The sequence below is a fragment of the Colias philodice genome, chromosome 8 (genome assembly GCF_061535455.1).
Source record: "Colias philodice isolate Cphi_HAF_F1 chromosome 8, ilColPhil1 Martin Lab GWU primary, whole genome shotgun sequence".
NCBI lineage: Eukaryota > Metazoa > Arthropoda > Insecta > Lepidoptera > Pieridae > Colias > Colias philodice.
Window position 1 is genome coordinate 3,273,170 of NC_143093.1, and position 26,474 is coordinate 3,299,643.

The window sequence follows — 26,474 nt, forward strand, 5'->3', positions numbered from 1 at the left end:
GAATAACGTTGAAGGTGACCCTAATATCAGGGTTGATAAAAGGCATTATAGACAAAATAAATACCCAGATTATTAAAGATTCATATTATATATGTAAATACCATCTTAACCCGCTACTATAATATATATTATGTTAAATGCACAGTAAAGATCCATTATACACTATAATATCAGCATTAACTTTCCCGTTTGCTTTCAAAGCTGAATGGAAAATCACGATAAGCCGCATAAGCGCATCTCCGTCACATCTCAAAGCAAAGCCACATATTATAACCGGTCGGCTTTGTGGAACGAAGATTTCACTCGACTTGTAAACGATATTAAAACGAATTCCTATAAATTGAGAAAGTATTCGAGAGGTCTTAATCGAGATCTGCGAGATATCGATTTTGTCATCAATCATAGTAATCGTGGTCGTGAGCGATTGCGTACCATTTAAAGCTTCTGCCAGTAAACGTATTGACTATTGATCCTTGACTTTTTTGCGACTATTAAACTAGTTTTGATTATAAATATACCTACCTACAATTTGATATGAAATACGAAATTACTTCATACATTATTAACAATACCTACTTATATCAAACAATCTGCATCTTTGGATAATATTTTCACAAACTAATAAGGTATACCAGATACCTACAGATGCATTAGGATGGCACAGAATTCGGATATCCAACCAATGACGCGGATGGCCAAATTACATTTGTTCTCGAATCTGTTACAAAGTTATTAGACCTTGAAATATAAAGTGAAATGTTATCAATTTAAGATTTACTTTCATGGTAAGATCTTAGCCTTATTATTTTAGCTTTAGCATGCAACACAATCTCCTTCGTAATTATTTCACACGTCTCATTGTGGTCGCGTTGCATGACTCTAGCGAATTAAGGCAAGCTTAGTTTAGTTGAAACTAGGTGTTGCTTAATATTCGCCGAGACAAATATCGAGGTCAATTCATCTATTACTATTAGTTTGTTTGATCTATCATACAGCTGATGTATTGCAATCAATTCAGAAAATTGGTTGATTAGAATTTTATGTGGTTAAAAATGAAACGGTACTCATTAATGTTTTTTTTTTCACCATCAAGACTCTGTTACAAAACACACTATGTTAAAAGGTGTATTCCTTTTAAGATACTTGCATACTTGCATAGTTGCATAAGAAAAGTTAATTATTCTCTACCTATAACAAACGGTCTACTAATCTAAGGATACCTTATAGATAGATATCTTTTGGAAAATTGAGGTAGTTTCAGTACTTAATGTACTCTACCAACCTATTGTCAAAATATTTTGAGTTCCATAATAGTAGGGGAGGCCAAGAGGGGATTTTGGGATTTACTCGAGCGCGTCAGATTACTATAAGGGACGGTACCTTAGCTATTCATTAGTACCTCTAGTCAATATGAGCAGTTATGGTTGGTGGGTGCGCTCAGGGGCCCCGCTGGAAAATTTGAATAATCCATAATTCCCTAAGGTTGAGCTCGAATCGTCAGATTAGCGAAATGGGGACTTCTTATATTGTAATTAACCCCCCCCCATATATTAATCTGACGCGCTCGAATAATATTACTTTAATTTTTTACCCTTTCTTCATAGCGATTAAATCGCCACTTAAATCGTCAGATTAACGTATACTTTTTTTCAGTGACGTCCTGGAGCATGCAAAATACCAATATCTAACGCGCTTGAGTATTTCCAAGCCAATTTTTTTCTTTATTAAATTAAAAAAAATCAAAAAACCCTTCCCCACCGCTAAAAGTGAAAACATTATAGGACCTTTTTTTCTCGCTATGGTCTAATCTACCAATTCTAATAGGTGCCCGTGACGCTCGAGTAAATCCACATTTAGCATCCTGGGCTCCCCTACTATAACCTATATCATTAAAAACAAATGCCTAGGTACATCTTATTTCTTAAAGAAATTGTAGGTGGCAGCTAGTAATACTCAAGGCCACCAATTAATACGAGCCTCCACAAATTCAAGCGTAGGCATGAAATGACGATTTCCTGTCCCATACAATCAAAACAATAAAACCTTAGATAATGACTGCATTGTCAAAATATTAAGAAGTTAACGGAGGTCAAGGTTCGACCTCCATAAACAGAAGGCATAACTAATTTTACCATTGCTTTGTAGGTAGTTGCTGCGTTTACTGTTAAATAATATTTGAATTTATATGCAAATTAGGTATACGAAAAATTATGAAATAGATTATGTAAAAATTCTGTATGGAAATTGAAGACGGAAAAATATTCATTTTAATATTTTCTTCGTTTTAGTTTGTGTTCCCAAACATTATAATCTACAAAACCTCTTGAATCTTGATATTATAAAAAATATAGGTATTTTGTTTCGACACTATAGGTAATTAACTTAATTTCAAAAGGCAATGCGTTGAAAGTAGTTTCCAATTTAAAGCCTTATTTGGACTTACTAAGGCGATTATCACACTGCCACGCACCACGCTGCATGTTGCGTGACTGCGTGTTTAACGTTACTTGTAAGTATCTCCGTTTGTATAGAAAACACGCACAGTCCAACACACTGAAAATGCAACCACGCGCGTACATGCGGATCACGCGCATACACGCGGAGAAACATGCATCCCCGCGCGTAGGTGCGGGGCAAGACGCAAGGTATGGCACACCGAATCCCGCAGTGCCGCGCGTCGTGATGCTCAGTATTGTACGACCACCACAGAGAACGGCGAATAAATGAGAGCCGCCGTGCGTGAATCTTCAAACGCACCTACGCGCGTGAGTGCGCAAAAAACCCGCACGATGATGCAGATCTGCACTCCCGCAGGAACGCGCGTAGGTGCTTCGACATGCAACATGCAGCGTGATGCGGGGCAGTGTGAGGATCGCCTTACTGTGAATAGATGTCGCACGATATCCGTGACACAGAATGTTGAAAAATTAGAATTTTGAGGCAAACTTAAGAAATATTTTATTGGCAATTTAGACATTGTCGCCTTTAAGTAAAAAGTACATTAAATATCAATTATATGATATTTTGAGAATGTAAATACTCTAAGTATATTAACTGGTAGATATTCAACTTAGGTCACTTGCGTGTTTTCAACCTATTTATACCTTACTAAATTCGCATCAACAATTTATGTATGCATAAAATTTATTCACACAATTTTATCCGGCCATGAAAGTGCTTCCTCATACATAGCACGTATGATACACAGCCTAGACCTTCACAGAGCAATTAAGTTATAGAGCGTCCCAAATACTCGTATTGAAAAGTGACACTATACCCGTTAAGGTATACTACACTCACACTGAATATACGATGTGTAATTATAGCACACTTTCGAATACAACCTGGCTCCGTGACCCAGCGGAAACGCGTATAACATTGAAGAGGCCACTTGTACCAGCAAAGGTCGAATCGCCACTTTCATTCTTACTTACAACTGAAGTTATAATTGTGAGTAAATGTACGAGTACGACGAACTACCAAAACCACCAGTTTATAGTTCATGCCCTGGTATTTGTTTTAAAGCTATATCTTAATGCCTTTCATACCGGTTTCTAGAGAAATTTGCGTAAGTCAAATAACGTTAGAGATAAATAAGAGGAATTCCAGCGTTGAAATCAATGTAGATTCTAATCTACGGACGTGTAATTATTTACTGAGTATCTTATATCTAATAGTTAACCATTTCATAGAATCTCTGTACAGTAAATTACACTAGTATTGTGTATAGAATGGTATGAATATAGAGATAATGTATGGAGGCAAATGGCATCATCTGTATGCAGGAATTTAAATTGGCATAGTACAGACACATACGGGTCATTTGTACGATGTCAATACTCTGCATAAAGGTATAAACAGGAATAACTACAGACCTCATATTTATTATCAGGGTGTTGAATGGGTGGATGAATTCAGATTAAAAAAGAGGAAAAATGGTAAGAGTAAAAATTTAGGTGAGACAGGGCCAATTGATCGAAACTTAATTAAGAGGTAAAATTATTCAAGATGTTGTTTTACTGTCGCATTCTGTTAATACTCAAGTTGGAAGTATTCCTTCTTGAAAAACAAAATGGAATTTCGCTATAAAACACTATCTCTATTTTACGATCCAGGCGATAATTGTACGCTATAATGTCATAAATAACGTTTTCAAATACAGTTTACACTGATCAGTTAATAAGTCTCTCAAATGGACTCATCTGTGTCACGCGATGCGGTAAATTTTACAGGAATTCGCGGCATTTCATTATTATAACAGCACATTGTTGATTGTAGCCATCATGGCTGCACTATGGTACCGTACATTCCTGTACCGACCATTAGACCAGTTTCTTATAGCTATGCGCTTTTCGCTCCAATAGCGTCAAATCATTGCCATGAAATGTACGTGCAATTAAATAAATCACGATTGTTAATTTTATGTACTTAAGAGCTTCGTAAAATGCCAATTAATTATTGTAATTGGCGTTGTTGAGTGGGATGCATTTCAAACAGTACCTAGGTGTAATTATGATGTAGAGAGTGGAATAGTGAGTGTTAGAAAACATTGCTCGACCTTTTAGAAAGATAGGCCTATGTAGTATGTAGGTAATAGGTATGTATCAATCAAGTAATCTAGATACTCTTTTATTTATGAAAATAAATTCTATATGAATAAATGTATCCTAAGAAAGATTTTGTATCATTTAATTAATGTTTTCCGAGTACGTAAGTATAGTTGTTTGATATTGATACGTTCAAAAATACATGATTATTAAAATTTCGAAATAACAAAAGCGAAAATGAATACCTAAGATATGATTTAGTTTCCGATGATATCTATTTCATCGGACTACTTTAATGAAGTAAACCTTGAAAGCGACACAAATTTCCGGCTAAATACAATTCACGAAGATCCAGATATAACAGCTATTTAAGGGGGCGCATAAAGCAAAATAACCAATCTTCTATTAGATGATACGTGTAATATGCAAGACCAAATCTAAAAAATAAAATATATATCAAACTAGATGATATGTTCAACGATTCTGTTTAATCAAAAACATAAAATATTAAAATTTACTCGATAAAAAAAAATCACCAAGTTAGCTCTAATTTTCACACTTTTACGTTTTCTACTTGACATGGTAATATGTACTTATTATGATTTTTTTTTCATAAACAATTATATTAAAACCATGGACGTATAAAAAAAGACGGACGCCGTATTACGAACAAACAACGTGAAGCCACCATAGTAAGCTAGCGATCGTGTAAAGACAATAAACACGCACACACTCTCACCATAGTAAGCTAGTCGGCCGCCATTACGTCGTGAACTACCGACTGATTAACTGCGTCACTGTTTCACAAAAAATATTTAAAATGCCGTCTTGCGTGGTTAAATGGTGTCGCAACAGTACAATTTTAAATAACAAAACACAAGGGATTACATTCCACAGGGAAGCAAGTTATTTCTTTTATGTTTTAATGACAAAATTATTACGGCAAAATTTATAGAAAAAAATACAGCCGCCATTGTCATCAGGACAGCTGTTGCCATGGCAACATGGCACACACACATGGATGTTTCGCCGCCATTACTAGGCTTCACTCAATGTTTAGGCGATATACCGTCCGTCTTTTTTTATACGTCCATGATTAAAACATTTGCAAGATAGTTGTCAGAGCATTTTGTGTAATTACTTTTAGTTTTGGTTTTATCTGCGATAAACCACTTTTATCGTGACAAAATCAAACGTTTATCTCGAGAAAAAAAGAGCGCCAAAAGTGGTTTATCGCAGATAAAACCAAAACTAAAAGTAATTACACAAAATGCTCTGACAAATATCTTGCAAATGTTTTAATATAATTGTTTATGAAAAAAAAATCATAATAAGTATTACCATGTCAAGTAGAAAACGTAAAAGTGTGAAAATTAGAGCTAACTTGGTGATTTTTTTTATCGAGTAAATTTTAATATTTTATGTTTTTGATTAAACAGAATCGTTGAACATATCATCTAGTTTGATAAATATTTTATTTTTTAGATTTGGTCTTGCATATTACACGTATCATCTAATAGAAGATTGGTTATTTTGCTTTATGCGCCCCCTTAAGTTACCTATTACATCAGATTTCTATTTTTAACAGATACTTATATTTTTACGATTAAAACAAAAGCAGTAAGTACCTCTACTTCAATTTGTCATTAAACATTCAACAAAATTTAGCAATGAATACTTTAATTAGGTACCTAATCGATTAAACGCTTCAAGATGTTTATGAAAATTTTATACAAATAACAAGTTACTAGAGAACTAAATACCGAAGAGGAAAATTGAATTATCATTCGTGGAAAATAACCTCATTATATTATCACGTTAAATTCTTGACTCATTGTCCATTTAAATATAATTAATATCCATGTAATAAACCCATTAAAATAAGAACTATCGTAAATATTTTTGTGTTATTAAGTTTGTGTTAATTATGTTGATTAGCACTTAGCAGACATTGATTTACTAAAAAGGAAGGCACACCTTCCTCCTGGTAATAACTAATCCTCTTCCTTTTAGAAACTTGCCTTATCTACCTTTTTAATTCACAATTTTTTCCAAAACACAATTAATAAACGACAAAACATGTCCAGTACTTTATAACCGTGTTTATGGTAATGAATGAAATGATTACGGCACCTCTCGTCGCTATTAAATAGGCCATAAAATTATTCAGTTAGTTTACTCGAAGTACATCACATTATAACAGTTCAACGTGTTCACGAAAATAACGTTTGAAACGGCATTTTCAGTAAGAAAAATTTAGAGCCATCATTACTTATATGCAAGCTTATATGAAACGTTTTCTTTTGAAATTCTGGTAAATGTCAAATGATGTTACTTTGTGGAATTCCACTGGTACAATATACAAGAGAAAACGTCAAATATTTTGATTAATAAAACTCGTTTTAAACATTTCAATTCCTATAACTGAAACCCAAAACTTAATTTTATAGATTTTGATATTTAATTTCATATCAAATGCTTAAAAATGCATAAGAGTGCTTATAGATTTTCATAGAAACATTGTTTACGAAACCATATCATCCATATAAGCTTCCGCCTTTGTTAGAAGTTACAAAGTAGTATTGTACTCACCAGAAGGAGGTCGCTCCTTGGGATAGCAGATTCGGAACAAGCCTCGCGTCCGCGTGTAGAAATAGTACTTGTTGTTGAGGCTCTCGAGGATCGCTTGAGAGTTTATATCTGTGTTCTGTGTCACGTATGTCTGGAACAAACGAGTTTCATTATTATTACAATGGAATAAAGTACAATATACAATGTTTGTGGTATCAGGTATGGTACGACCTGCTTTGAAAGGGTATGCAAAAATTACAAGCATAATGTACAAAGATCTGAACTCAAAATGATAAACACTATAAAGATAGAGTTGTTTACAGTTTATGAACAATTTGGTACTTATAGATATACAGGTATTTACATAGTTATAGGTACTAAATTAAACAGATTAAGGTAAGCCTATAAACCTATCCTAATCTAGAGATTTATTAATGTACTCAGAGCTAACGGGCCAGTTAGGTTATAAACAGACTCTTTATCTAACCGCGTTCCGAGTCCCAAGGCTGCAGTAGAAAATATCTCGTACACAGATTAACTCCTTAAAACCAGTTTTATTTCTACATTCCATCATGTCGGTCCATGAAAATTGGGTGGACCGCATTAATATTTAGGAGACTGGAACTTAAAGGAAACAACTTATATTACCTTATGTACCTACCTTTTTTATTTGACTATTAAATCTGGAGGAGAGAGTTAAAATATATATAAATTTTATTAAATTTTTACAATTTCTTCATATACGTTCATACAATATCATGTTTGCGAAGTAATGGTTAACAACGGTGCGATTACGATTTTTATATTTTTTGTAAAAACGTAAAAAGAACTGTAGTTTGACGTGTAGGTATTACTTAATCTATATTTCAAAACACTGGATAAACTGGTTCAGTTATCAGCAATTAAATTGAACTTGTTGCGAAAAATAACAACCGCATGTCCATTTCGTTGTTTAAACTAAAATAAAAAATTGGCGCGCTTTCATAGCAAAAGCGCACAGATAAAAAATTTCACAGCGTGAATATAATGTTACGTCTAGACGTTTGTTTTTTAAATCAACTAGCTTAATAAAAGCGTGTCCTCATTATTTAGGTTCCTACTTTTTTATCTTTATAGACAATAGCATTTCTCTCGTACGACCGTATTGTGTCGACGTAACGTTCTTCCTCAAGTAAGCTTTGTCGTCAAATGTACGGAATGTGCTCAATTCCAACGTGAGAACTTGCACTCATTAGAAATACCGATTTCTACTCCATTCATTCTCAACATTGTAGAAACGTAATACCGTGAATTGACTTATCCTCAATTATGTATGGAAAAAGTTTGATTCATTAAATTGTTTTGTTTCTCCATAAATTTTGTACGCTGCTAAGGCTGACTCATTTTTTGTGACCAAATATTCTGAGAAAAATTCTTGTTTGCTTCATTGACGATATATTGTAAATTGTAATGCGATTTTAGGCTTATGGAATTAAATTTGAATAAATTATATAGGTACCTGTCAAATGTCAATAACGAGAAAATCTGAATATTTTTTTTCCAGTTCTTTTTAATATATTTCCATATTGACACATTGACCATAGGTACCTACTTGTAGCTCGCTTGTAGCACGCTACCTTAAAATCTAAAGTAAATAAAACATAAGAAAATGCATACTCAAATGTACTTCGAAGAATGTCAATGAAAATTGAACTCATGTCGCCATATAGGGCACACGAGGCAGATGCATCTCACATCTGTTGCGCTAATCTTTATTATTTACAGGAAATAAAGATGATAAATCTTCGCCATGCGCAAATAAGTATAATTTCTTTTATGTATTTGTCTCCAAATAAGCTGCCGCTGCGCGAAACACTGGCTATATATTTTATATGTTTGCACTTTCACAAACTAATTCAAGATACGCGATAGGTACTTTCTAAATATGAATCCAAAAAATATTAACTGTCACGAATAATAAACAGCTCGAATAATGTATTCTACCTGTTTCGTCATAATGAAAGTATTCAACACATGTCGATAGATACCGACATATGATACGTCAAGTCCATTTCTAAGGCCTGTAAAACCTTCGGCTTCACTTGCAAAATTCCTTCCTGTACACGCGTCTCACCTGTTTTCATAGAACTCGATAAGGATAGCACGAGACTCCTACGCGTTAGATAGCCGCTTCAATAGCAAACTATTGTATATGATACTAATAATAGTATGTGATACATTGCTACATACATAGCGCATATGTGCGGCATCGCTGCTTTGATATCCATATGAACGGCGTAATGTAATACGCAGCTTTTCATAGATCGTTGGATTGTTTAGACGGTGAAACCGGTTGACAAGGCTTGATGACTTCCAGATGAGAGGGGTGAGGTGATGCAGTGTTTATCAGCAAAATGCAAGTTTACAGTTCATTGAACGAACTATGCGTTTATGCGAACGATGTGTAAGGTGCCTAGTTTTTAGTAGTAGAGTTTAGACGTTAGATCGTTGATTGTAAAATGATTGTTATTATTTCAAATACATTCATGATGCTAAGATGTTTTTATAAGATATTGAAATTCTAAGAACTTCTTATTTGTGTATTAAAATATTTAAAATAAATTTTAACTACGTTTTATAATATTATCTCAATTATGAAAATAAATTTAACATCGGTACATCATATGAAATAGCAGAAATACCCTCTACAAAGAAATCAATGATTTGTTAAACTTAACAACTCAATTTCATAACTCCTGACATCGAAACCTTTTACAACCTCATTCCTACGTATCAATTGTAACCAAAAACACATTAATTAACATCGCAACACATCTACGTAACCAATAGATTCCCACGATAAAATCACGCACAACTAGTTAATTTGTAACTAGGGAATCCAATCCCGCAAACGCGGGATCCCGCACCTTTTTTGCGGGATCAAAAATGCGGGATTACTCATGCGGGATCCAAGCGCGGATCCAGGGGGGGGGTCACGGGGTCATGACCCCCCCCTGGGCTAGGTCCACGACCTAAGTGGACCACTAATTTAATACTAACTTTTTTAAATTAACAAATAAATACTGTTCAATATGATGTTTTTATTGAATTTTGAGACATAAAAGTAATATAGAACAATGAAATCAATTACAAACGGTAACGGAAGAGAATATAACAAAAATTATAGAAAAAGTTTATTAGGGTCGACCTGTGGTCGTAATTTAAGGACAAATAACAGGTTTTTCGATTTAAAAAAAAAACTATAACTGCGGAATAAAGTGTAATGGTAAAGTTGTATGTAATTAATTTTTTTTCTACAACTTTTGCTGTTACACTTTTCACACAAAACCTCAAATATCGAAATATCCCATTTCGTGGATAAGACATAAAATAGCAATTTTTTTTTTTCAAATGAACACTATAAAATACAGTCAAATTACAACAAAAAATCGGCCAAGTGCGCGTCGGACTCGCGCACCGAGGACTCCGAGCAAACATATTTTTTCATTATGTTGTATCTTACAATTTTGTTTAAAGGTTTTTTTTCTTTATCTGTGCTTGTAAGTGCTTAAGTCGTTGCTTTTAACCAAATTTCAAGACTGTGTTCACGGGAAGTACCTTGTAGGTTTTGATTGATGATTCCCTTGCAAGTAGTTGCGAATTACAGAATATGCGGGTCTAATTGCGTTTTCTTCAGATTGCGTTGACATAGAATTTGAATTAAATAACAGATTTAAGTTATTATAGACCTAATTCTGATGTGAATATCAATTAAATACATGTTGACGTTCATGAGTAAAGGGATTGTAAGTTTAAAATTATTTAAAAATATATTTTTATTTAATTTAATTAAATAATTAGGGTTTTCGCAGTTATTACTACATCTGTGCTATAACACGATACTTTTTACTCAATTTCAAGACTGTGTTTACGGGACAGGGTGCTCCCTGCAGGTATTGATTCCCTTGCTAATGTCGAAATCGGTCTACGGTCCCTTGATGCTGTGAAAAATTCAAACGTTTTAGCCAACGCAATCAAAAGCTGTAATTGCTGAAAATTTTCGACACTCCCTAAGAAATCAAAACCTACAGGGTAGTTCCCGAGTACACAGAGTCATAAAATTTAGTACAATCAAACGTCTTCTAACGCAGACTAGCTTACCGCCCGCGGCTTCGCCCGCTTTCTCTAAAACCTTATAAATTATATACTATTCCTCTTGAATCACTCTATCTTTAAAAAAACTGCATCGAAATTCGTTGCGTTGTTTTAAAGAATTAATCATACATAGGGACATAGGCACAGAGACAACGACTTTGTTTACTAATTGCGAAAAGCATGAATTTTTCCTTAGATTATAATATAAAAAAATATTTTAAAAATTTTTAACTAACAACCCTGTTACTCATGACATGTATTAACTTAATATAAATACCAAAAACTCAAGTCTAAAATACCTTTACGCTATAATAAAATCAAACTTCTATGTCAACGAATCAGAAGATACAGCCGTAAATGCCAAAAATTTCGCAAATTTCGACATTCGTAAGGGAATCAAAACTCAAAACCTACAGAGTACTTTCCGTAAACTCAGAATCTTTAAATTCGGTACAAAGCAACATCTTATAGTACAGATACAGGAATAATTGCAAAAAATATATAAGTTTTTTTTCAAGTTTGTCTGCCTGTGAAGACCCTTTTTCTCAGGAACGCGTGGAGGTATCAATCTGAAATTCATACCGAATATTCAAATCTACGGTTCCTTATAGCTGTGAAAAAATCAAACTTATAAGCCAACGCAATCAAAAGATGCAGCCATTTATGCCGTAAATTATCGCAAATTTCGACATTATCGCAAGGGAATCAAAATCTATAGGTATTGTACTACTTCCTGTGAACACAGAGTTCTGAAATTTGGTTGAAAGCAATGTCAGCACAGATGGAGGAAAAATTGCTAAAACATACATTTCATGCTTATCAACATTCGCAAGTGTTGCTAGGAATCAAAACCTACAGGGTACTTCCCGTGAACATAGAATCTTGTTTTTTAATCTTTATTTACTTAATAGAAACTTACGTCTTATAGCACAGATAAAGGAAAAATCGCAAAAAGCATAAATTTAATATTAAAACATATAAAAATGTTTGTACGGAACTCTTGGTTCGCCAATCCGACTCGCACTTGACCATTTTTTTTTAAATCTACGTATCAATTAAATTACCAAAATATAGCTTTTGAAAATTGACCACGTCTATGTGACCCCCCCCTGGCACTAAAGCTGGATCCGCCCTTGGCGGGATCCCGCACGTTCGCGGGATTGAAAAAAAGTAAGAAAAATAGGCTCAGACGATGATCGGAACTATAATCGGACGGAACCGAACGTAATCAATGTCAGTTCCAGTACTCTATGACTGGGGATTCCCCTACGGCGCACGGGGCTTTGCGCGTACTGAATGGGTGGCAGAGTCTAGATCTGCTGTGCGTGTACCCACTCGAGATAATTCAACTGATTTGATATTGACACTTTTTGAATGTGGAGGGAATAGGGGGAAGTATTTGGAAGCTGTTTATACATAAGTGAAGTCAATTCCGCCTACAAGTGTGGAAGCCGAGCGTGATTTTTCCGCCTCTGGCTATTTATGCAACAAGATAAGATCAAATCTAAAAGATGAAACGTAAGATACTTTATCATTTCTTCGAAAGTATTTAAAAAAAAAGCTGATTTTAAATGCCTCTAAAACCAATGAATATGTTCTATTTCAAATAAAAATCTAAATATGAAACGTGAAATATTGTGAATATTGTATTGTCTTAAACATCATTATATTTAATTTCTAATATAAGTGATAACTTTGCTTCATGTTGATAAGAATAATCTTAATACTATTATAAAGGCGAAAGTTTGTATGGATGTATGGATGTATGGATGTATGGATGTATGGATGTTTGTTACTCTTTCACGTAAAAACTACTGAACCGATTACAATGAAATTTAGCACACATATAGAGGGTAACTTGGATTAACACATAGGATAGGTTTTATCCCGGAAATCCCACGGGAACGGGAACTATGCGGTTTTTCCTTTGAAAATGCGGGCGAAGCCGCGGGTGGAAATCTAGTTAAAAATATTTGTGTGTATTTTCTTTCTTTAAATTACATGAAACAAAAATAATAATATTAAAATCAATCCCGCAAATCCCGCGGGATCCGCGGGATTGATGAACTTAATCCCGCAGGCTTGCGGGATCGCGATTTTGATGCGGGATTGGATTCTCTATTTGTAACCACAAAAAGTATTGAAAAACAGACAGAAGACGGCAACGATCAACCATCCATGCGCGACGTTCCCTCAACTCAGGAGTTTTTTATACAACGTTACTTATAACTGGAAAGTTACTGTCGTATAGATAGTACAATAAATTGTGAGCAAAAACGAACGTTTTGATTTGTCGCAAAAACATTGGCTATGTTTGTCAACAATATTTATAAACATTATTATTACTGGTTGGAAAGATAAACAAATGAAAATGTGGTCATTATTAAAAATAAAAACAACATTTTGTTTTTAAATAACACTTACATACCTATCTAGAATTCTCAAATAGCCTATTTAAAATAAAAAAAGCTGTTAAATCGGTTGTAACTTGTAGGTATATATTATTTTAACAGCCAAATTAAAGCCAATTATAATTTATGACAAATCCAAAACAAAATTTTCAAATATGTAGTTAATACTATCAATACGTTACGTTAATCAAGACCCAAGAAAGTAGCAATGTATTGCTAATTAACCTGTTACGAAATTGAGAAGATTTGTAAACAATCGAGTATTGAACACGATATTTGCCAAATGATAATTACGTATCAATTCTTATACCACTGTTGGGTAACTCGGTTCATCGGTTGTGTAAGACATATGGATCGTGTGTGAATTTATTCTTCATGCAGAAAATACAGTATAACGAATGTATCTACAATAACTAATTAATAATTACTAACAAAATTGCCTTATGAATATATTAATTCCTATCTACGTTATTTCTCGTTTTATTTAAAAAAAAATATTATGGCTATTTTGCTCATTAGGTTTACTTTCGATATCAGTTTAAAGTTCCGTAACTATTACAGATATGAAAAAATCATATCTGTAATAGTTACGGAATAATCGCCTGTGCACACTTAACGATTACACCCTGTATAAAATAATAAAATAAATAGGTATATATGTATATGCAATATCTAAGACTCACGTTACTATAAGTACATATAAGTCTTGTGCGACCGAATTTCGCTATAAAAGATGATTATTATAAGTGTATACTTTCACATACATTCGCGTGTGATCAAATTAAGATAATTTATCCGGTGAGAGTGTTCCTAGAATAATTGATGCGTGAATTTAATATAATAATCATCATATTGTCAGATAATAAGACGATCTTATAATGACTAGATGTGCGAATCTAACCTACAAATCAAATTTACTGTTAACTTATTTACCCACTAGGTAAAGTTGGTTGAAGATGGTTGAAGAAAGAGTAGGTAGCAGCTGTTTTAAAATATTTTATATATTATCTGTGCCACTAGCTAAACATTTTTCAGGTATAATTATTTGTATTCAATATTAATTTCGTAATATAATTAAAAAACGTATTCATATAATAATAGAACATTGTACTTGTAGGCTTATTTTGTTTGAAAAAATAACCTTGGACAAACGAATGAATGTTTCATTGACACCATATTACTAAACGATACCCACAATAAAATAACAATCAAGTTGTCAACAAAAACGCAGTTATTTTTTGTCCTCACATACCTAGTTATTTATGAACCTACGTTATTATTTCGGCAAGTTACCAATTAATTTTATCAATTAATTGCGAACAATATACCTACGTATGTTTCTAAATTTAGTCAATAAAAACCAAAATAGCATTCAGTCCCGTTGATATCTTTTGTATGAAGCGGAATCTATACGCGGAGCGATAAATTTACTGCCTATAAAATGAATATAATATCCTCTTACATATGCCGTATACGTGAGTATATAAAAATATTTCAGCTACGTAATATAAGCGAGCCAAGACGTCAGCCGGGAAAACCTGATCCCATTGTTCATACTTCATACACGAGTTAAAAGGTCGGCTTCGTCCTGTTTTCTCGTTCACCTTGCAATGCCGACGCCTCGCACACATACACACCACACATACACACACAATTACAGAGTACACACACGCACACGGGTAGTTATGATGGGTGCAGGATGCAAGGCACATGGCTCCGACCAAGGTTTGTAGTTCAAAAACCTACAAGACAAGTTTGTGGCAGATGAGCTAACTACCAGCGGAATAAGAATTAATTGAGATTAACTGCGCAGTTCGTTAATGTTGGAAACGATTATTTAAATATTAGGATTGTTGTACTAATTATAAATTGTTTAAGTTTTAATGTGGAAATGATTGTTTTGAAAGAAACTATGAAACTACTTGATCCAGGTATGCACTATGCAGGGTTCCACTGAGACAAATGATGGATACAGTTATTTTTATTTACAATAACATGAATACCAACGCACCAACCATTATTGAAATATTCTCCCATTTTTTATAGAATATGTACCATTATTCACTATACGTACTAAAATTGTAGCTTAATTTAATGTTAAAGTTTTCAATACCGAGACAGATTTTTTGAAAGTTAGCTTCGAGAAATATTTAAAAATTAAAATCTTTGAATCAGCGTTATTTAATACGACACATAATCTTCATTCGAAATATCAATGAACAAAAACAGCAACTCAAATATAAAATAGACGTTCTTGGAATGATAAAAACACCTGCCGCGATCAGGTAGCATCTGCCGTAACTCGATCTTGCATTATTGCGTTTTATAATATACATTTATAACTCGTTATTGCAATATAGAAAGTATCAATATAAAAAAGTATTGATATAAAATAAAATATCAAGTGCAAATATAGCACGCTATGATACCGATTCGAAATAATTTAAGCGGTAAGATCAGATTATATTTGGTATTTTTGTTTTATTTACAATATCATAGACTATAACAAAATGATATTTTATGTACTACTATTTAAAAGTCATTATAGTTTCAGAGGTAGGAAGTTAGTTTAGTGTGGTTTAGTCCTAAGTATGTATCATAGTGCACGATAAACAATATTATATCTACCTAATAAGTGATTAAAATAATAAAGGATAAACAGTAGAGTGGACGGATTTGCGTTGCAATCCGTAACAATACGTAGTACATATATTATTATTAGTCTGTGACAATACGTACCTACTCGAGTAAAACACTGAACTCATCTTCTAATTCAGAAATTCTGGACATCAGTTTAAAATACCTACACGATAAACTACTATTCTGTCCCTAATATCTTTTCGATTTATCTGCAATAACCAAATAAACATATTTCATTTCTTTCCTCAACCTTTTATCCTCTTTAATGTTCCGAGTAATTAAACCATGTTGAACATCTCAACAAGATCAGTGGAATCACCTTCCTAGATCGTATCTTTTCAATAAAGGTTATCATCGACTTTCATGTCACAGTCATTCTGTAAAAGAGAGTCAAGATTTGAATCTTGTCGTGATAGATTTCACTCTGTGTTTAGTATTGTCACGCGAGCACATTATTCTAAGCAAATTAAGTTAGAAACAAGCGACCTAGAGCTGCGATCTTATAATTATATCTTGTATGGCTTAATTACTCAGTATTAGCCTCGACTAGAATTAGTGAGGAACCAGATAATTTTCTCGTAAAAATGAAATAGCCTAAATAATATAACCAAATATGTATTAGTATTGCACTTTTCAAGCAAGTAAGTGAAGTTACATACATAAGTTTGATACTTGTTATTCGGAGTATAGAGAAAACTGATTTTAAAGACATTATCTAGTATAGGGAAATACTTGCCTTGTCGTGTTTAGGTTGTCTTGTATTATCTTATCTGAGATAAAGACTTTCTTCTCCAAAGGATATTGAACTCAAATGCATTTGAAATATTTAACAGTAGGTATTAAAAAAATAGTTCAGTCATACTAAAAAAGATTTTATGTTTCTGTTTATTTATATACTTTTTACAACTTTCTACTTAGTATTTAACTTATTATATAAGTGATTGTTTAATTTAATATGATTAATATTTAATTGAATGAATATATGCAATGTCGAAAACGCAGAGTGGCGTAAAGTCAAACAATACTGAGAAAATGGCCACATCAGAATTCTGCACTAACTTAATTCTTAGTAAGTTGGTAGGAAGATAAATTTTATCATTAAGTACTTTATAAAATTGTTCTGTGCTTTCAAATACAGTAAAAGTTCCTTATTCGCGCTTCCTTCATTCGCGGTTTCACTATTCGCGGATGGAAAAAATGCGACCTAAATCCTGTATTCGCGGCCTAAAATTCTTTATTCGCGGATCGAATCGGTACATCGGTACATACATATATGTATTTACCTAAATAAAAACCATTCGTTATCCTTAGTAAACGCTTGAACTACAACTACGAATTTATAATGTCGACTAAAAAAAATGAAAAATGAGTAAAAAGTGACAAGCAATTGCCTAAACCTGAAGATAATACCTAATTAAATGGTAATTAATAAATATGTTTGGTTAAATTAAACTGTTTTCTTTATGTAATTGCTTTTTTATTTCGTCACCTAAGAACGTATCCCCTATAACCCCATACAAATTACCATTCCTTATTCACGGTTTCTCTATTCGCGGCACATTTACGGAACCTATTACCCGCGAATAAGGAACTTTTACTGTATTGCAATAATTATGGTGGAAGTCTATACTCTATTCTTAGATATAAGCAATTTGGAATTGAGGTAACTTTAAAAATGTAATCAAGAATTATGAAAGCTTTCAGAATCTTATGCAAACTTCGTGCCGATTCTTCGATGAGTAGGTGAGTAAAATAGAAACATATTTTATGTATAAATCAGTGTGTGCTTTCCACAGATCACAGAAACTAAAGGGAGATATGGTTAGGGGGCGGGGCCGGTGTCGCAGCAATATGTACAAAAAGAGAACAAACTGTAGCGGTGCTGTATACGTACGTCACTTACAATCTAGTGTGCGAACGAATAGTCGCTCTCATATTTTTGTGTGATGACACGCACACAACGCGAAGTATTGTTTTGATTTTGTTTACTGCAGTTGTGTGCGTAAATTTTTTATGAGACACGGTTTCGTACTCAGCGCAAGCGATTGGCATCTCTCTAGATCTCTATGGTGCTTTCCTATTATGAAATGACTAATTTACAAAAACTTTGTAAACACATCTCCGTATTTTAACCATCACCATTTCTCTTACAAGATCTCTATTCAAACAACGCAGTCACGTTAAAAATTGCATAATACTGATTGTTTACACAAGTATTAACCAATACCATCTATTACAGTGAAAGGCCGGAAAAATTGAAACGCGTAAGCAATCGTGAAAGGCGATCATATTAATGATCCACGATCGTTGGAGATTAGCAACACTTTCCATTTGTGCTGTTTGTTTTATGGGTTGTTTTGATGGTTATTATATTTATTGGCTTTTATATTGGAATTTGGAATGTTTAAGATGTTGAATAATATTATTGATGGAGATGGGCATAAAATTAAAAAATAACACTACAAATCGCTTGTGTAAGTAATTTTCTTCTGAATTTTATTTTTGGTTCCTAATAATTTGTCTTACTAATAAGGCGTTCCTTTAAATGTGTCTCAAGCAAAGAAGAAATTAAATACATGACTTAAGGTGCCTACTTGAAACATTGAAAGATAGTGTTATTAATTATTATATTTTCATAGCTCCATTCTTCAGATATAGTATTACCATGTAGTTTCCCTAACGTACTAGGTAGTGTCGCACTTTAAGATTTATATCGATTGTTTTTACTCGATTCGAATTTTAAAACCGTTATCTATAGCCTACGCATCCCTACCGCTCCAGTGACTTGCTCATTCCTTTTTAGTGCGCGGTAGTGAACGCACGTCGCTTAAAATTACATTTCAAATATGCCGAAAAGAAAGGCGGAAGACAAAATTAAGCGGTATAAAGAAAAAATAAAACGTTTAGAAGAGAAAACGAAAGGGCGTAAACATCGCCGTATTATTATAAATTCGGACTCAGAGAGTGATATCGAAAACCAAGGTAAGCAATTTTTAATTTTACAAGTGTTAACGAATTAATAATAATGTGTGCAATACAGTGTCTATAAGTCTGCCTGGAGGGTAACCGCGAGTTATACACGATGGTTAGACATGACACAAAAATTTAAGCCTGGAGGTTGACTGCGAGTCATACACGAAGGCATAATACATACAATGTACATTATGAGCATTTGACGAATACAAAAACTTTATTTTTATAATTATATAAACCTAATGTAAAACAACAAAGATTCATAAGATATTATAATAATAAGATATTATTTTTTATTTTAAAACTACCTCCAAAAAAAAAAAAAAATGTTATTTAAATTTTAACCTTATACTTTCAGATATCCAAATACCCGAAAATGATAATATTGAGGGAGTTGAGATTATGCACTATGATTACCCTAATATACAGGATGAATCATTACCGATGATACCGGTTGACATACCGTTAGCGAGTACATCAGTTATAGGCGACCCATTGTTATCGCAAAGATGCATGGACGGAGAAAGTAAAAATGATGGCGAATTATCTGAAACTCCAAATCCTCCACAAGACCAAATTAATACGGGTCCAGAATCCTCAAATGAATTACATATAGAACTTGATCCAGAAATACGTCTTGCATTGGGGGACCCCATTGAAGACAGTCCTAAATATGGACCCAATATTCACAGCGACTTGACACAGCGCTGGTTGCCTATATTAAAGAAAGGATTGACCAAAGAAGTTAAAGAAAACTTGTTGAAGGAATATCATATTCCAGGTAACTGCAAATTACTAAAATCACCCAGTTTAAACCCCGAGATAGCCGCTGCTGTCGCAGAAGCAGTTCGGAGTAGGGATAAAAAGATGGAAGTAAAACAAAACCAATTAGGCTTTGCTATTACTGCTATTTCAAGAGCTATGGAAACCATCATTAATGATGGAAATAAAATTACTGCTATAAAACATCTTTCTAATGGTTGTAGAATTTTGACAGATCTACATTATACAGAAACACAAATTCGCACTAAATGTATTACTCCGTGTCTAGATAAATCTATACTGAACATAATCCAAGAAGAGGAAAGAGACGAATTCTTATTTGGTAGTCAATTGTCGGAAAAAATAAAGGCTGCAAAAGCCATTGAAAAACAAGGCTCACAAATTAAAAGAAGCATACCGCAACGAAATAATCAAGCTCAATCAACAAAAGGCAGATACACGGGAAACTGGCCACCTCCTCCTCGATATGCCTCGTCGTCGAGCAGGGGGGGGCGCGGAGCATACATGACGAGCAGATTACATCCGAACAGACAATTTCGCCCTCAAGCAGCGCAGCTGCCGCCACCGCAGTCGCAGGCGAAACCAGCAACCAGACAACGTGCCCCAACACGTCAGTAGTTCAGGTACATGCAGGTCGATTAACTTTTTATTATGATTGTTGGCGACACATAACAAAAAATAAAACCGTGTTAGATTATATTTTAAATGGCTATCGTATACCATTAATAAATAATGTTTCACGGCCGTATATACCAAATAAATCTGTATCATATAAAGAAAAACAAAAAATTCAACTTGCCATTAATAACCTTCTTGACTTAGGAGCTATTTCTGTATGCGAAAAACGCACTGAACAATTTCTTTCACCGATTTTTTTGATTCCAAAACCTAATGGGACAGATCGTTTTATTTTAAATTTAAAATATTTCAATAAATATGTAGAAAACGAACATTTTAAGATGGAGGATTATAGAAGTGTATGTACTTTATTATCAAAGAACAGTTACATGGCTAGTATTGATTTGAAAGAGTCATATTTATTAGTTCCTATACACCCAGAACATAAAAAGTATTTAAGGTTTCAGAATGAAGACGATTCACAAAATTTAATCACATATGAATTTAATGCAATCCCTTACGGCCTATCATCAGCACCAAGAACATTTACAAAAATTATGAAGGAAGTAATCGGTTACTTAAGGAAACGTGGTTTTAGTTCAGTAACATATTTAGATGATACCTTGTGTATCGAGAATTCTTACGAAAAATGTCTTTTGAATGTAAATGAAACTGTGAGAATCCTCGAATGTTTAGGTTTTATCATAAATTTCGAAAAGAGCTCGTTAGAACCAAAACGAACATGCAAATTTTTAGGTTATATGTTTGACACAGAAAATATGACTATGTACTTACCAGAAAACAAACAAAGTCATATATTACATTTAGTGAAAAAATTCAAAACATTACATAAATGTACCATTCGAGAATTCTCTCAATTTATAGGTGTGTTAACAGCCGCATGCCCGGCAATAAAATATAGTTGGTTATACACAAAGAAATTTGAAAGGGAAAAGTATCTCGCCCTCAAAAAATCTAACAATAATTACGATTCAATTATGAGACTGTCAAATAACATTTTACCAGATTTAAATTGGTGGGAAAGTAATATTTTAATATCTAAAAGCTTTATTACACCTCCGATATACAAATTGACAATTTTCACGGACGCGTCAAGGTCAGGCTGGGGTGCTGTCTGCAATAATATGCGCGCTAATGGCCACTGGAAAGAAAGTGAGCTAAAATATCACATTAATTATTTAGAGCTTAAAGCAGCATTTTTTGGTCTTAAATGTTTTGCCTATAATGTTACCAATTGCGCTATATTGATGCGAATCGACAACACAACGGCTATTAGTTATATCAACAGAATGGGTGGTATACAATTCCCACACCTTAATGAATTAACGAGATCCATTTGGCAGTGGTGCGAAGAACGCGACTTGTGGTTATTTGCATCTTATATCAACTCCAAAGAAAATAAAGAAGCTGACACCGAATCACGCAGAATTAATCCCGACACTGAAATAGAACTATGTTCGAATGCTTTTCAAAAAATCATTAATAAACTAGGTAAAGTTGATATAGATTTGTTTGCATCTCGCACCAATGCCAAATGTAGGGTATACGTTTCCTGGAGACCAGACCCAGATGCACTTACGGTTGATGCTTTTACAATATCATGGTCAAAATATTATTTTTACTGTTTTCCCCCTTTTGCAATAATTCAAAAATGTTTACAAAAAATTGTCAGCGAAAGGTCTACTGGAATTTTAGTTTTTCCTTATTGGCCCACCCAAGTGTGGTTTCCTTTGTTGAGCAATATTATAATATCAGATATTATTTTTCTAAAAAATGCAATTCGGTCAGATTACAGGCTACATCTTCCCACGCAGACTATCCTGGCAGCAGCCATTGTCTCCGGGAAGCCTTCATAAAACAAGGCATTCCATCAGAAGCGATATATCTAATGGTCTCTTCGTTGGCGGAAAACACTATTAAACAATATAACACATCGTTCAAACTTTGGTGGAATCATTGTTTAACCAATCATATAAACTACTTAGAAGCACCAAAATCAGAGGTAATTTTATTTCTTACTAAGCAATATGAGAATGGAGCTTCGGTTCTGATGTACAAGTGACACGGTTACTAAAAGGAGTCTTCAAATGTAGACCTAATATACCTAAATATAACACCATATGGGATCCACAAGTAACTTTAGACTTTATGGATAAATGGTTCCCTCATACAAATTTATCATTATGTCAACTTTCAAAAAAGTTGGCAACTCTTTTGGCCCTTTGTACAGCGCATCGCGTACAAACATTGTCTTTAATAAAAACTAATAATATTGTAGTTCATAAAAATCAAATTATTATAACCATTACAAATTTAATTAAAACCTCTGCTATCAATCGCGAGCAGCCAACCTTAGTCATACCCTATTTCACTGACAAACCTAGCATTTGTCCTGCAAAATGTTTAGAAGATTACCTAGAAATTACTAAAAATATTAGAAATGGTTCTTCAAACTTATTTGTAACTTACAAACGTCCCCATAAGCCGGTGACGTCACAAACCATCAGTCGATGGATTAAAAGTATGTTAGCAGAGAGTGGCATTGACGTGACGAAATTTAGCGCTCATAGCACGCGTCACGCCTCAACATCGGCCGCCCGCGCCGCAGGCGTATCCATAGACTCAATACGCAAAACAGCTGGATGGACGGCTTCATCACAGACGTTTGCAAAATTTTATAATCGTCCCATTATTTCACAAGAGGTAGCTAGGTCTGTCTTTGATAATGTTATTGACTAAGGTTGATTGATTATATAAAAATTGTACCTATAAAATTATTGGAGATTGTTATTTATTTTGATTGTTATATTTATTTTGATTGTTATATTTATTTTGATTGTTATATTTATTTTGATTGTTATATTTATTTTGATTGTTATATTGATTTGGAAGTTATTAAAATAAAAAATCATTTTGGTTTCAATAAGCTGTGTTTTATTTTATTTTATTTTATACGATTCCTACCAAAACTTTTAGAAAATATCTATTCATTACTTCAGTTCTCTGAACATCTACATGGTAATACTATATCTGAAGAATGGAGCTATGAAAATATAATATATGATCAAACGAACTTCTAGAAGGAAGTTCGATCATTATTATATGAATAGCTCCATTCGAAGATATAAGAACCCACCCACCTCAACCCTTTGTAAAAGTTTTGGTATCTCTAAAAAGAATGAGCAAGTCACTGGAGCGGTAGGGATGCGTAGGCTATAGATAACGGTTTTAAAATTCGAATCGAGTAAAAACAATCGATATAAATCTTAAAGTGCGACACTACCTAGTACGTTAGGGAAACTACATGGTAATACTATATCTTCGAATGGAGCTATTCATATAATAATGATCGAACTTCCTTCTAGAAGTTCGTTTGATCATATATTATTATCATCATTTCATATGTCCATAAATACGCATTACATGTACATCATCGTACAAATAAATCATTCAAGCATGAATCACGCAGATCTGTGTATCTCATTTCTTGTTTAATGACTTATTTATTTGTAATACAATTGTCTGAATATTATTTAAAAAATTAATTGTAGCTAATATAAAAATATTTTGTACAACAATTTCAAATTAAGATGTAATTCCTATTTAATCTTCAACATCATAATTCGTAAAATAATAACATTAAAAATGGCATTATCCACCCAATCCAAATAAATCTAGCACAATTCAAAAGATAGCTGCATAGACAGGCATGCATAGCATACGTTCCTACGTATGTACGCATGCAGGTACATCTTTAGTATTCCAATCACACACCAAACGCCATACAAGCTTTCGTGGTACGATGCGTTTTCGTTGGCACTGATTACTGTATGGCCTGATTTACTGGCTAGCTATCACGACGATACAGTCACGTTTGCGGAAAAACACACGTTTTCAGCATATACTGGCAACACATGTAACACGAAGCAGTGATGCTTGAACAATATCCGCATGATCATCGCATGCGCGGTTAACGCGCCAGCGGTTCTGTTTAACTAGTTTTTTCAGAATTGGTACTTTTGTACTTATGAATTTTATAGGGGATTTTGTTGTACCCAGTGATTAATGCAGTCATGCACTCAATACACTATGAAAAGATCCGTAACGCAAGTTGCGTTACGGATCTTTTCATAGTGCATAGTAGTTTCATAGTTGCGTTACGCAACATGCTCATTGTAGAATCTACATGGAACTGACCTGTCTGACACGCTAATGAATAGAACACCTTAGGTATATTTTTATTTTTCAATGTATTCCTACCTAAAATAAATGGTTTATGTGCTGCTATTTAATAAGAACTAAATGCTTAAAGCTCCCTTTGGCTTAAAATTACGTCGAACATCATTATTTCTTTTCTTTTCTTCTATTGATTGCACAATAATACATTACGATTGTATTTCATTCGCATAGTGATGCATGATTATATAGAATCTCAAAACATGTTATCCAATGCTGTTCGTATTTAATTTCTACCTTCTACTACCTTCAATGTATAGGTTTGGTAAATAAATGAAATAACAAGCAAAGCCCTTATTTTGCTAGATCAATATTTAGACAACGTTTCTAGAAAAAAGGCCTAGATAAAAAAAAAGACGGGTTGCACTCCGGGAGTGCCGGCAGAATTGAAAACTTGATTATTAACGTTGAGCATGTTTGATATTTTGGAATGGTATCCGTCTTACGCTTTTTCGATCAGGTCACGTGTCCTGACGCGAGTTTAAAAGGGGTGATAGACGTACGAGTAAGTACTCGAACTTGTGGCTCGACGACCTTTTTCGCTCGTGTATCACCCCAAGTACGCGTACTTAAAAACCGTCGAGTAAGTTCGTTGACGATCCAACATGTTTGAAATTTTACTCGTAGCCCGCCTTCGCTCGCACGTCTGTCACCTCTGCGAGCCGCGAGCCTAGCCTGTCTAGCTATAATAGGTGTTACTAAGTGCAAAAGTTCATCATATAATGGCTCAGGCATCCTTAAATTATTACGCAAGTCTTCCTTCTACATCGTAACTCCTTCATCAAATTTACGTGGGATAAACGCTCTCTTTTTGTAAGCCAGTTTTTCACCCACTTTTGCTGATTTCGTTTTCTTCTTTTAGTTTTATGAAAATAATTTAATATAATTAATATGAATGAATATAATATAATTGAATATTGGCGAAGGTATCTTTGAATCACGCCAAGGAAGTTTCACTCCTGACGCGTGGGCTCGGAGCACACGCTCTTTTTTTGTAAAGTACCCTCAAAATATAATAGTAAAAACGAAAATGTCCTTCAATTTTTGAACATTTGTTTTGTTAGAATGCTATTTACTTAAAAATTAGTGCTGGTTATTAAATTAAAAATGTCTATATTTAATTCCTGAATAACATAAAATTCCCTCCGTTGATGACATAGCGACATTCGATATCGGTGACACGCGAGAAGCTACTGACCAAGCTCTTGCGTGTGTCACCGACGTCGTCACGTCGAGCCGAGTAAGTACGCGAACTTTAAAACCGCGATTTTAAAGTTCGTACGTCTATCAGCCCTTTAAGATTTTATACCCATTACAGAAAGTGCTCAACGCCGCTAAAGAAGTTTTCACTTCAAAAATAAAAAATTCCAAAGTCCTGGCGCCAACTTTTTGCATCAATACAAGTTTGAAGTGATGTTAGGTGCCAGTCTAATATATCGAATACAAGAGGTACATGCCTGTACTATTCTGTGGTACATGTTATAGATAAGTGACATGCTACAGGCGTTCCCTGTTGACTATCACGACCCCACTTGAGCTG

General features: G+C 33.8%; 2 protein-coding genes across 3 annotated transcripts in view; one reads left to right on the forward strand and one right to left on the reverse strand.

The window, feature by feature from the left end:
• The window catches only part of LOC149486400 (uncharacterized), a 55,113-nt gene that overhangs the window by 25,069 nt on the left and 3,570 nt on the right, over positions 1-26,474 (reverse strand). For both annotated transcript variants that reach the window (XM_089698052.1, XM_089698051.1), the window contains exon 2: positions 7,140-7,269. In XM_089698052.1, coding sequence (XP_089554178.1) covers positions 7,140-7,269 — 130 coding nt within the window. The remainder of the gene's footprint in view (positions 1-7,139; positions 7,270-26,474) is intronic.
• Positions 18,938-20,677, forward strand: LOC149486402 (uncharacterized). Its single transcript, XM_089697874.1, has 2 exons — positions 18,938-19,285; positions 19,635-20,677. Exons 1-2 carry the CDS (start codon positions 19,150-19,152, stop codon positions 20,675-20,677), a joined length of 1,179 nt encoding a protein of 392 aa, XP_089554000.1. The 5' UTR covers positions 18,938-19,149.

Excerpts from the sequence above, each read along its gene's own strand:
- LOC149486402 (XM_089697874.1), top strand. The coding sequence starts at position 19,150 with ATGCCGAAAAGAAAGGCGGAAGACAAAATTAAGCGGTATAAAGAAAAA. Across the intron at positions 19,286-19,634 it reads GAGTGATATCGAAAACCAAG|ATATCCAAATACCCGAAAAT; the intron begins GTAAGCAATTTT and ends TTATACTTTCAG.